Consider the following 13,549-nt stretch of genomic DNA (forward strand, 5'->3'; position numbering starts at 1 on the left):
ATTGGACTATAAATCACCAGATTCAAAGTCCAAATAACAGATTCAAACTGTTTATCTTGTTCTCCATACTAATATATGCTTGGAGACCAAATTTTATATTTTTTGGAATTTTTTTACTATTTATTAAGTCACTTTGAAAATCGTTGATCCAACGATGCATTTTGATTTTACTGTTTCCATTTTCTTATTTATTGTTTCCTTACTTCTTCGTTTTTATACGAATCACAATGGAAATCATTTTTTTTAATTTTCTTATTTTTCTTTCTTTGTTTCTATACATATTGGTGTGGGCAATTTAGAATATATTTCCAATATATAATATATCAATGTGTGTATGTGTGTGTATTCTAAATTGGAAACAAAGAAGAACATAAATTGGAATGTGTGTGTGAATATATATTTTTCTTATAATATGTGTGTGTGTATATATATCCTATACATACAAACGATAACACTTTTTATTTATGTTTTTTGATATCATATTATATGTTGATATTGAATTGTTGTATGATATTTGATATTAGATTCGAATCGAACTATTATTTGATATCATTGGTACTTAAAAATAAAGAATCATTACATCATCAAATTGTTATCAGAGATCACGATTAAAGTTAATTAAAAATACATAATCATATAAATTTTCTATTAACATGTGTTTTAATTTTTAGATAATTATTATTTTCATTGATATATTTGTTTTTTATAATATGTTCCTGTTGCAACGTACGGGTATAATACTAGTATATATATATGCATGCTTCGATTTCAACAACGAGATATTTTCGTTTCGCACTATTAGCTCGTACGTTTTTGTATCCTTTATCTATTTCAAATTTTAGACGAACGTTGGGCTGCTTGCTGCCTTGGGCAAAGTATAGTGACACAACCAGGCAAGAACTTCGGGGCCCATATTTCAAAAATTGTGAAATTACTGGGTCCAAAGAGAAGGCCCAGTATACCCCAGCCCATCGCTCGAGACGTTGTGCATTACAAAAACGAATTGTAACGGGGTTAAAAAAGAAATTATTTCATTCCATTTTCACGGGGCTTTTGTTGGAAGCTCGCTTCCATTTCTGCGAAGGGTTAGTAATACGGTGCCTCCAGTTTTAATTTTCTTATTATTATTGGGTGCGGACACAGCCGATCTCAGGTGGATAATTTTTTTAACTACCTGAGATTCTGTTATCAGTGTCTGTTAATTTGTTACAGCATGTCACCAGCATTAATTAGAGGTACTTCATATTTTTTCTTCCCAAAATAAAATAGAGAGCACGAATAGTGCGAGAAAGAGAGAGATTGAGAGAGACGGAGAGAAATGACGGAGAGAGGCGAGGGGTCGAATGCAGCATTGAGCAAATACGAAGGGCACGAGAACTGGAAATCTAATATACGGGTTATCTACGACTGGTTCACTAACCACAATCTCGTTTGGCCTTCTTTCTCATGTCGGTATGCTCATACATCCGATTTTCATTTTTCTATTCCTTTCCAGTGTTTGTTAACTTAGATTTATAGCTAGGGCTTTAGGCAATGTGAAGTAAGTTTGCGGTTTTGGTTCTCTGTTTTGGCAGTTCTTGTTTCTAGAGGAGATTGTGAATATGTTTGTACTATACACTTTTTACTTTAATGTTAGTTAGATCATTTTGTTTTTGCTTGATAGTTAGATCATTACACTTTGAAACTTCTACTGCAAGTTGTGTTGTAGGGTTCCGATGTTTTGAAAAGCAGCATTTTTGGGTTTTAGTTCCTTCTTAAAATCTCCTAATTGCTTGGAGTTCTGATTAGTGATTTTCTTAACAGTATGAGTGCATTTTTTTTCTAAGACCTCCAGAATGGATTTTTAGTCTGTTTGTTACAATTTAGATGTTTACAAGAGTAGTTCTTGATTCGAGAAGTTCTTTACGTTTTAATGGACTTTATTCTTGAATAAATATTTCCATCTTTTAGGTTTTATTTGCAAGGGTATATGTCAGAGCAGTGTCTACATCCCTGTTCTATTACATGCATGATGCGTCTTAGATTAATGTTTTTTTCTACTTACACCCTGTGTTTCCAGTATTTCTAATTTTTTCCATGTCGTTCCAAATTTATGGTTGTAAAAAATTATTTCGTAGATTCCAGCAAAACATACTATCTTCTAAATTGTTTTATTCCCCTGATACATTGTAGACATTTGTTCTTATGTAGGCCAAACAACAAGACTTGTGATGCAAGTCCTTTCCTTTAGTCAGCAAATTACATAATAACCTTACTGATTTTGTTGATTATAGATGGGGTCCACAGTTTGAGCAAGGAACAAACAAAAACTGTCAGCGTCTATATCTCTCTGAGGAGGTCCAATTTATATTTTATATTTGAACAATTACCATCTCTGATTAATTTTTTTTTTAATTTTTGTTCATTTATTATTATCATTATTGTTGTTGTTCATACTTTTCTTTTCTTTTCTTTTAGACTGATGGCTTTGTCCCACATACTCTGATGATCACAAATTGTGATGTTGTTAAACCAAGAGTTACAAATGCTGAGGATATGTCTCAGGTAGATTGCAAATATATATTTTTCCAATTCTCACATATTTTATTACCACATTCTACTAGTATTTGTCCCATGCTACACAACGTTTATCTTTACTTTATCATTAAAATCCCCCCTTTAGTTCAATGAAGAAGAACAATCTCCTTTTGTGAAGAGATACAAGACTCTGTTACATCCGGGGGAGGTATCTAACAGAAACTTCATTCTTATGATAAGAAAAATATATTTAAACCTTTCACTCTGATAAAATGAAAAACTAATTCCTTGCCATTTACAGGTCACTAGAATTAGAGAGCTACCTCAAAAGAGTACAATAGTGGCAACACATAATAACAGTCCTAATGTCTGTATGATACTCTCTTTTTTTTTTTAACATGGGTAGCAGCCTAATACTGTTTATATATATATTGAAGCCACATTTGTATTTTAGGTGCTTTTATGGGATTTGGAGGCTCAGCCAAATAGAGATCTTGTCAATGGAGCTCCTGCATCTCGTCCTGATCTGGTATGTTATCCAATATATATGAAAAATATTTAAGTGTTCAAAACCATGGGATATTTATTTTCAACGACTTTTTAATCCAATATATAAAAAATTATTTCTTTTGCATGCAGATACTGACAGGCCACGGAAAAAATATCGAGTTTGCACTCGCCATGTGTCCTACTGGACCTTCTGTACTTTCCGGAGGTCTATGCATTTTACGAATTGAAAATTTGAAACTCGTAATTATTCAATTTCAATTGAGAATCTAAAATGTAAAAAGTTTTTTGAAAAAAAATGCAGGACGGGATAACTCTGTTGTACTGTGGAGCATACAAGACCATATCACTTCTCTGGGATTGACAAAAGGCAGCCCCAAATTAGGTCCTCGCGGGGTATTTGAAGGCCATGATGCAATTGTTGAAGATGTTCAGTTCTGCCCCTCTAGGTACTTTAAGTAATAAAATAATCTTCAGGGGGCCTTTGGTGAAGACTGAAGACGAATATTAATTATTTCATTTTCTTTTCCTTTATGATGGTTTAGTGCACAGGAGTTCTGTAGTGTCGGTGACGATTGTGGCCTCATTCTTTGGGATGTTCGCTCTGGGAATGCTCCTGTTGTTAAAGTCTCTCTCTCTCTTTCACTCTGGAAATACAACTACTGTTAAAGTCTCTCTTTCGCTCTGGAAATACCTCAACAGGACACAATTCTTGCCTAGTTAATTATGATAATTTTAGTTTAATCTTCAATGATGGACACTATTAAGTCATGGCATGTTGTATAACTTTGATTTCCATGATTACTATGGAATTCTGAGCTATTTTGAAATTTTGAAATTTGTTAGGTTGAGAAAGCACATGATGCTGATATTTACTGTGTGGACTGGAATGCACAAAATGAGAACCTTATTCTCACTGGGTACGTTAGCTGACAAAACTGTGAACCTGAATTGTATTTATTTTTCGGCTTGAATGTGCTGATAAAACTGTGCATGTGTTTTAGATCTGCTGATAAAACTGTGCGTTTGTTTGATCGCCGTTATCTTACTGTTGGTGGGGTCGCATTACCAATTCACAAGTTTGAAGGCCACAAGAGTCCTCTTCTCTCCATCCAGGCATAATTAAATTGTTACTCACCTAATGCTTATTTTGTTGGATTGTATTAGTTGCAAACTGCACCTGCAATGTTTTCACATTTGGAAGAAAACACCCAGTCATTCTCATTTTGCATCTGACCCAAAAGTTTGCGATGTATTTGAAAAAAAAAACATTAGACCGTTCCATTGGAATATTCTGTTAAATGTTGCCAGTTTTCGTGGAAAGCCATGGCTGCGCCATATACGATGAAAATTCAGGGGAATTGTATCTCTGTTGTTAACATTTGTTTAAATATTTTCTTATATTATTTGTAAATGACACAAAGCTATTCGATTATAATTGCTAGCACTGGAAATATTAATATTATATCCCTTTTTCCTTAAATTAAGACCATATTTTTTTATGAACCACAGTGGTGTCCGGACAGAGCATCTGTGTTTGCTAGTGCTGGAGAGGATGGCATATTGAACATCTGGGATCATTATAAGGTTGTCAAATTTATATATCTTAGCAATTGTCTTCTTTTCTTGCAATTATTTTATTTATATATCATTATGTAAGTCTCATCTGTAATCATGTTATTAACAAAAAAAAAATATTCAGGTTGGGAACAACAATGAAAATGCAAGAGCAAAAAGAAGGTCGGCACCTTCCGGTCTATTCTTTCGACATGCTGGTCATAGGTACTGAAAACAATATTTTGTATACCACTCCAGATTTGTGGAAGTTTAGCCGAACATTACCTGTTATAAAAAAAATGACTCTCAGTCAAGTTTTAAACAATTCTATACGAGTTGGATTGGTTAAAAAATGAGCTAATACGTCACAAAATCATAATATATACTTTTCTTCTTCTTTTGTCTTATTGGAAGGTATGGAACAAATTACTTTTCCGAAAATATTATATTGAAATGGCATGAACATTTTCTGGGATAAAATGCAGAGATAGAATTGTGGATTTCCACTGGAACCCTGCTGAACCTTGGACCCTTGCTAGCTTATCTCATGATGTCACCAGTCCTTATGGTGGCGGTACCTTACAGGCAAAACTCTCTCTCAAACACACACATTACCCTCTCACTTAGCACACACTACCAGTCTGCCACACAAACACACACACACAACTGTGTTCTCAATTTTGATACATCTATCTGACTAATGCACAGATTTGGCGCATGAGGGACCAGTTCTATAGGCCTGAAGAAGAGCTTGAAGCTGAGCTGATCCAACATAAGGAAAACATGAAAACATTTGGCCTACGAACCAAATCTAAAAAATCTAAAAAAAAATCTAAAAAATCCTCTAAGTAGTAACAGTTGGGTTTAGAATTTTTAGAAACAGATGGGTTTTAATTTAAAGCAAGTAACAGAGTGTACTGTTTATTATTCTGCATGCATGGTAAATCACCTTTTACATACTTTGACATAAACTGATAAACACTTGCTAAAATTCAAATCTTATCTCGTTTTGGGTTATTTGTTGGATCTTCTTATACTGTTTATTTTATTGCTATTTTTTTTTTCTGGAAGATTATTTGCTGTCATTTGTGATAAATCTCCTAATTTTGTTATGGATGTATGAAGGGTTAGTGAAATAGAAAGGGTTGGGGTTTTCATTTGTGGCAGTGATGAAAGGAGAATTAGATAACAATCTTGGCTTGGCACTGTAGCCCTCTATTTTGATTTGCTCAAATTCTGATATGGTTTGTAAGTAAATATATGAAAGAATCATGTGGATGCAAATGTTGCATGTATTTGTGCTAACTTTTATTTTGAAGGAAGAGAAAGTGGGTTTTGTATGGTCATGATATTCAATGCCTTGTGTGTTGCATTTGTGAATGAATGTGATTGCTTGTAAGCGGCCTTTGGTGCCCCATGAGTATTTAATTAGATTAATATAATTAAAAAGGCAAGGATGTTAGGTTGCCTATCATGTACTCATTCAAGGCTTGCATGCCAACTATTAAAGAATGAGAATTCTTTTATGTAATTTATTTTTCCAATTTCTTTTAGAAATAGTTCTAAGTAGGAGTTTGGGGTAATTTAAATTACATGTAAATGGAGGCACATCAATCATGAAGATGGAAGATGAAGCAAGTCAAAGGCGAAAGGAGTTTCACAATCAATGTTGTGATTGATTCTTAATTGATTATTTTTATTAAATGTGTCATAGGATAAGTATGGGTGTATGCTTAAATGACCACCAAATAATCAATTAAATGTCCCAACTAATATTAGACACTTTTCCCTCCCTTTTCTATCCACAACAAACCATCGATCGATAGTTGTCGAGCTCCACCTAAGTGGACGTCACTTTCAATCTTTGGGAGTTGTGGAAAATGTCAGACATGTCGAATCAAATAGTGTTAGGTTAGCTTAACAAGGGACCTAAACAGTTTTAGGGCCTTGGGGAAAGGATTGCATATACACGAAAATGTATTTGCAAGCCAAGAGTTACATTGAGATGTAATTAGCAAGGAGTTGCTTACCTAAAATAGCATAGTTTAAATTTCATGTCGACAATGGCTTGGGCTAAGATGAAAATATGGATCTTGGTCCTACTACAAATAGAGATAATATTTTTAATGTATTTGTGGTATAAATGTTTTTCAGTAAACTAAACTCAAATCTTAAATGTTGTAGATCATGACAACAACAAATTCTTCAAACTCTTTCTTACGTTCTCTCTTGAAGAAGATACTTCTCCGCGCTGATGGGACCAATTTCATTGATTGGGATCGTAATCTAAGAATTGTTCTTAGGCACGAGCGTAAGGAGTATGTTCTTAACAAACCTATCTCTGATGAGCCTGACAAGATTGGTGGATGATCACAAAGTCTTTGAAAAACACCAGGATGATGAGCATGATGTTAATTCTCTCCTCATTGCCATGATGGAGGGTGAACTCCAGAAGCAATTGTTGGAGATCACCTCCTATTTCATCATGGGCAGGCTCAAGGAAATATTCCAAGAGCAGGCCCATCATGAGAGGCATAAGGTGACTATGGATCTCATCTCCTGCAAGATGTCAGAAGGGAGCTCTGTCAGTGCGCATGTTCTCAAGATGACGAGTATGATTTCACAGTTGGAGAGGCTCGAATCTCCTGTGGGCAAACAGTTGGCCACGGATATCGTGCTGGGGTCACTCCTACCTAGCTTTTCGGGGTTCAAGATGAACTACCACATGAATTGCTGGGATAAGAGTCTTCAGGAGCTTCATGGAATGCTCAAGACCGTCGATTCCAATATCAAGAAAAGTTCTTCATCGGTCTTGGTAGTTTCTCAAGGGTTTGGCAAGTCCAAAGGGAAGAAGGGAAAGAAACGCAAGGCTTTAAGGTGAGATGGCAAATGACTTATTAGGTCTTATACATAGTGATGTATGTGGACCTATGATCACTCGTGCAAGAGAAGATTTTAGATACTTCATCACTTTTACTAACGATTTAAGTAGATACGGGTATATCTACTTAATGAAGTAAAAGTCTAAGTCCTTTGAAAAGTTCAAAGAATTCAAGAATGAAGTTGAGAACCAAATCAATAAAAGGATCAAAGTCTTCTGATCTGATCGAGGAGGTGAGTACTTGAGTCTGCAGTTCCAGGCTTATCTTAGAGAGTGTGGAATTGTTTCACAACTCACACCTCCAGGAACACCACAGTGGAATGGCGTATCCGAGAGGAGGAACATAACCTTACTGGACATGGTTCGTTTCATGATGAGCCGAACTAGCATGCCTTTAAACCTTTGGGGCTATGCGCTTGAAACTGCCGTTTTATTATAAACATGGTTCCATCAAAGTTTGTTGAGAAGACATCATATGAGATATGAGTTGGAAAGGTTCCAAACTTGTCTTCTCTTAAAATTTGGGGATGCGAGTCGTATGTCAAGAGGTTAATATCCGACAAGCTTGAACCAAAATCAGATAAATATTTCTTTATAGGTTATTATAAGGAAACTCGAGGATACTACTTCTATTACCCATCCGAGAACAAGGTTATTGTTGCTCGGCATGCGGTATTCTTGGAGAAATAGTTTCTCCCAAGAAGGAATAGTGAGATTAAGATGTCCTTGAAGAGGTTCAAGGGAGTGACCATGAGCTTTTAGTAGGAGGCACTAAAGCCAGTGGGAGCAGGGTAGGACTTGTCCCTCAAGTGGTTGAGGAAGAAGTCTAACCACCATCTCAGACTCCAGAGGTGTAGCCCGTAGAAGAGCTTATTCCACAAGAAGTTGTAGAAGAAGCTCATCAAGAGGCTCCAGAGCTCATCCTACAAAGATCCTCAAGGGTAGTTCGTGTACCTGAGAGGTACATGGGTCTTCATGAGGTGACAGTGTTGGATACTAAAGATCCCATGACCTATAATGAAGCAATGAATAGGCTCGACTTCGATGAATGGCTAGGAGCCATGAAATCTGAAATGAAATATATGTACGACAACCATGTTTGGGACTTGGTTGTTCCACCTCAAGGGATCCAACCCATTGACAACAAGTGGGTCTTCAAGAAGAAGACTGACATGGATGAAAACTTGACTGTCTACAAAGCACAGCTGGTTGCGAAAGGGTACCGTCAGATTCAAGGAGTTGATTATGATGAGACCTTCTCGCCCGATGCTATGTTCAAGTATATCAGGATTCTTTTAGCATTGGCCGCATTTTATGACTATGAAATATCACAAATGGATGTCAAAACTGTCTTTCTAAACAGTGATTTAGAGGAGGTTACATATATGACACAACCTATGAGTTTTGTGGATCCAAACAATGCTGAAAAGATATGCAAGCTTCAATGATCCATATATGGATTGAAGCAAGCATTCAGGAGTTGGAATATTCGTTTTGACAAAGAGATCAAAAGTTTGATTTTGTCAAGTGCGATGAAGAGCCTTGTGTATATAAGAAAGTGAGTGGGAGCTCAATTATATTCCTAGTTTTGTATATAGATGACATACTTATGATTGGAAATGACATCTTCCTTATGGGATCTGTCAAGTTATCATTAATGAAGGCAATGAAAGACTTGAGCGAGGCTACGTATGTGCTTGGTATACGAATTTATAGAGATAGATCCAAGAAGCTTATTGGACTAAGCTTTGATGTATGTTGACAAGGTGCTAAAGAGGTTTAGCACAGAGAACTCCAAGCGGGGGTTCTTGCCGATGTCACATGGCGTTCACCTTAGCAAGACCCAGTGTCCTTCGACACCTCGTGAGCTGGAGGATATAAGAAAGATATTGTATGTTTCCGCCATCGGTTCCATCATATATGTTATGATATGAACTCATCATGATGTCTCTTATGCCTTGAGCATAACAAGTAGATAAGCATGGCTCATTAGGGAGCGGTCAAGAATATCCTTAAGTACTTGAGAAGGACTAAGGAGAGCTTCCTAGTGTATGGAGGGGAAACAGAGCTCGTTGTAAAGGGTTACACCAATGCTAGTTTCCAATTCGATCCTAATGATTTCCGATCGCAATCAGGGTATGAGCTGAAAAAGTTCCAAGTAGGAAACCACAGCAGATTCAACCACGGAGGCTGAATACATTGCTACCTCAGAAGCAGCAAAAGAAGGATGCTGGATTTGGAAGTTTGCCTCTGAGCTTGGTGTGGTGCCTAGTGCCGAGGGTTCGATAGAGCTTTATTGTGACAACAATGGAGCAATCACGTAGGCAAAGGAGCCGAGATCACACCAGAAGTCAAAGCATGTTCTATGACGATACCATCTCATCCGCGAGATTATCGAGCGTGGAGATATCAAGGTTTGCAGGGTAGACATAGAAGTGAACACAGCTGATCCATTGACAACGCCTCTAGGCCAGGCTAAGCACATGTTACATGCCTCTTCGATGGGTATTATGCATATAGGTGACTGGCTTTGAGTTTACATTCATTCATGCATATATTTGTATATGGATGATTTGTACTCTTCACTAGTTTAGAGTTGATACGATTGTCTCTAGTTCAAGTAGGAGATTGTTAGTGTTGGTGTCCTAGACTCGGATCATATGTATGAGATGTTTAGTTTATTAGTGAATGATTTTATCATTTTGTACCTTGAGTATTCATATTAGTGGATCATTTGAGTTGATGACTTGAATTGTAGAACTTCACAATGAATAAATTTGTTTACTCTTAAATGTCCCTTATCTTGGCAATCAACAAGATACACTGGTTGACCATATAAGATAAGTGTAATGATTAGATGATAGTCATGTTCTACAACTTATACGATAAGGAGTTACCGATCTAATCACGGCATACATGGAGATGTATGGCATTGGACAGACCCAAGAATGAAATATCATATGGATTGTGTTATGTGTTATTGATATTTCATTCTGTCTAGAATTCTTTGATTGAGATATTTATTTTTCTTACATAAGGGATGTGTATTGTTGGTACTATCCAATGCTCTTTTTAACCAGGAGTTATATAGGCAGTTACTGCAGTGCATATAACTTATGCGGAAGAACAATACGTATCAAGAAACCATTGTCCCTTATATGTTAATATAAGCGATGATATCTCTAGGCCCCTTGATAAAGTTTATATTATGTGCATGCAATATGATTATATGATAATCATATCATAATTAAGCTTTAGAAAATCAAGAAAAAATAATTTGTAAGGATGACACATTCCTACCTTACAATTATTTAGATATCATGTGGCAAGGAATTGACACAACAACATTTTTAATGTTACAGGGATCGTGATTTTGCATTGTGCTTTTTTATCCACATTATTTGGGTAATCAATATACCATGGCTAGTTGTATCATTGATTTATGGAATTAAAATGTTTAATTCCATTGCCATAATGATGGGATCCAATAGGGTCACACAATATGAAAGATTAAAAGAAAACATATTAATAAAGCATATGCGATATGTATATAATATGTGCTATATTAATTATAAGAAGTTATAATTAATTTGTACAAATTATATGTTATTAATATATGAATAATTTTTATGACATGAAAATGTTGTAAAAAAATCCTAGTAATATTTAAAGTATATGTGACATATTTTAAATGAATTTTGACACATGAGAGATGCATATAAATTAACATAGAATATTAATTTATATGTTGAAATTTTAATGTATGGGATTGTTGACTTAATTAAATATTAATATGATTAGTATGTTTAAGCCCAAAACCAAAATATATGTTATTAAATATGCCATTAAATCTAATCAATCTCATTAAAGATGAAAGAAATTTCTGGACAGATTTTTTATGTAACTTTGAACTAGAATTTGAAAGGGCAAATACTAACCATTTTGTGATGGCATATTTAAGGAATATTTAAATATGTCATTAAATCTAATCAATCTCATTAAAGATGAAAGAAATTTCTGGACAGATTTTTTATGTAACTTTGAACTAGAATTTGAAAGGACCAATACTAACCATTTTGGACGTATGAAGGTTTCAAGTCATTTGGAGTTACCTAGAAAAATATATAAGAGTTTTAATACCAAAAGGTCAGAAAATTCTATGAATTATATCTTTGCTGAAATTTGCTCTTTTTTCCTCTCTCCCATTTTCTCTCATGTGTTGAGATCTAGAAATCCTCTAAGAAGTTTCTAGAAATTAACAAGAGGGTTAAACTAGGATTAAGGTTCTACTTGTTAATCATCATTTGAAGGGCTAAAGCACAAACATTGTTGAAAGAGAAAGGGAATAAGAAGTTGCTAAGCAAGACAACCCTTTTTGATTTGATTTGGAGATCAAATCTAAGGTATTATGTTATTTCCTTCTTGATTAGACTAATTAAGATTGTTTCTTGCACTTATAATAACTAGATTGTTTGTTTTGAGTCGAATAATTTTTTTGTTTTATTCTTTGCTATCTAAGCATCAAAAGTTTCAGATTCAACCATTAATCTTTAATAATGCAAGAACCAAATTTATATCCCAACTCAAAATTGTTAATATAATGATAACTTATAATAGAAAAATATTTTAGCAATGTAACAAATTAACAATAGAATAAGTTTCATTTGATTAGGTCCTTGATTTTAATCAATTCAACAGCGTAAATGGTAAAGAAATCTTGAACGGCCCATAATCCATTATTGTGAATTCGTGAAAAGTAAAAGGAAACTGTGTGAATTTCGTTTCGCGAGAAGAAAATTAATACATAAACTACTGGTATAACTAGGGCCGCCAAAAAAATTGTAGTTCGTAATTCGATTGACTTCGATTCGAAAAATTTGTAGTTTGCAATTAATTCGATTCGAAATAAATCAAATCAGTTCGGTTTCAAATCTTATACAAGCTCAAACTCAAACTGGAGAAAGTTCGATTCGTTTATAGCCCTACATGCATGAGATTTTGTGCATGTGACAGTTATGAGTCTGTTTTTTCTCACTTTAATATCATGATTATCATTGATAACAAACTAATTAAAATAATATATGTATATTAAAACATGTATCATGTTCAAGGTAAATGTAAATATGAATTTTTTGTAACTATCTATCAAATGTAAAGAATTTATACATTGAACATGAATAGTTAGATGTGAATTTCTTATATATTGAACACATTATAAAAAAAAGAGACCTTTCATCAATCCACCGTTATATAACGGTTATTCACCATTGTTTTGAATTTTTAATTGAATATTTTAATCTAAAAATTATATTTAATATAAAACTCATCAATCCACCATTATATAACGGTTTTGAAATGTTATTCAACGTTTATTCACTGCTAAGAATATTGCCTTGCTACTAAGGTGGTGGTGGAAACTCTACTCTGACCAACAATCATTGTGGTACTACATTGCAAAAAAGTTAAGATGAAGAGAATCTCAAACTGATGGACCAAATATTTAGTGTGAGAATCGATCCTTTTTTTGGAGGATGCTACAAAAAATTAAAGGTATTTTAATTCACTACTAGAGTGCTCCAAACACTTTCAATTTGAGTGTTTTATTAGAGTTATAAATACTCTATTATCTTTCCATATAGACACTACTAGAGTGCTCCAAACACCTTCAATTTGAGTGTTGTATTAGGGTTGTAAATGCCCTATTATCTTGCAATATAGAGACACTAATAGAGTGCTTCAAACACCTTCAATTGGAGTGTTGTATTAGGATTGTAAATGCCCTATTATCTTGTCATCTGGAGACACTACTATAGTGCTCCAGACACATTCAATTGGAGTGTTGTATTAGGGTCGCAAATGCCCTATTATCTTGCTATATAGAGTCACTACTAAAGTGTTCCAAACAACTTCAATTGGAGTGTTGTATCAGGGTTGTAAATGCCCTATTATCCTGCCAAAAAGAGACATTACTATAATGCTCCAAACACCTCCAATTGGAGTGTTGTATTAGGGTTGTAAATACTCTATTATCTTGCTATATAGAGTCACTACAAGAGTGCGACAAACACCTTCAAATGAAGAGTTGTA

The 13,549-nt window shown here is 34.6% G+C and overlaps 1 protein-coding gene across 1 annotated transcript; it reads left to right on the top strand.

Moving 5' to 3' along the window:
- Window positions 1-1,291: 1,291 nt before the first annotated feature.
- LOC144547207 (WD-40 repeat-containing protein MSI4-like) lies at window positions 1,292-5,433 on the top strand. The gene is made up of 15 exons (XM_078295796.1): window positions 1,292-1,452; window positions 2,274-2,337; window positions 2,458-2,544; window positions 2,663-2,725; window positions 2,819-2,884; window positions 2,972-3,046; window positions 3,157-3,232; window positions 3,329-3,473; window positions 3,570-3,651; window positions 3,871-3,944; window positions 4,029-4,140; window positions 4,537-4,611; window positions 4,727-4,806; window positions 5,067-5,166; window positions 5,290-5,433. Exons 1-15 carry the CDS (start codon window positions 1,319-1,321, stop codon window positions 5,431-5,433), a joined length of 1,377 nt encoding a protein of 458 aa, XP_078151922.1. The 5' UTR covers window positions 1,292-1,318.
- Window positions 5,434-13,549: the final 8,116 nt, after the last annotated feature.

Source organism: Carex rostrata, chromosome 31 (genome assembly GCF_964058835.1).
Source record: "Carex rostrata chromosome 31, lpCarRost1.2, whole genome shotgun sequence".
Classification (NCBI taxonomy): Eukaryota; Viridiplantae; Streptophyta; class Magnoliopsida; order Poales; family Cyperaceae; genus Carex; species Carex rostrata.

Excerpts from the sequence above, each read along its gene's own strand:
- LOC144547207 (XM_078295796.1), top strand. The coding sequence starts at position 1,319 with ATGACGGAGAGAGGCGAGGGGTCGAATGCAGCATTGAGCAAATACGAA. Across the intron at positions 2,726-2,818 it reads CTCTGTTACATCCGGGGGAG|GTCACTAGAATTAGAGAGCT; the intron begins GTATCTAACAGA and ends TGCCATTTACAG. Across the intron at positions 4,612-4,726 it reads ACATCTGGGATCATTATAAG|GTTGGGAACAACAATGAAAA; the intron begins GTTGTCAAATTT and ends AAAAATATTCAG.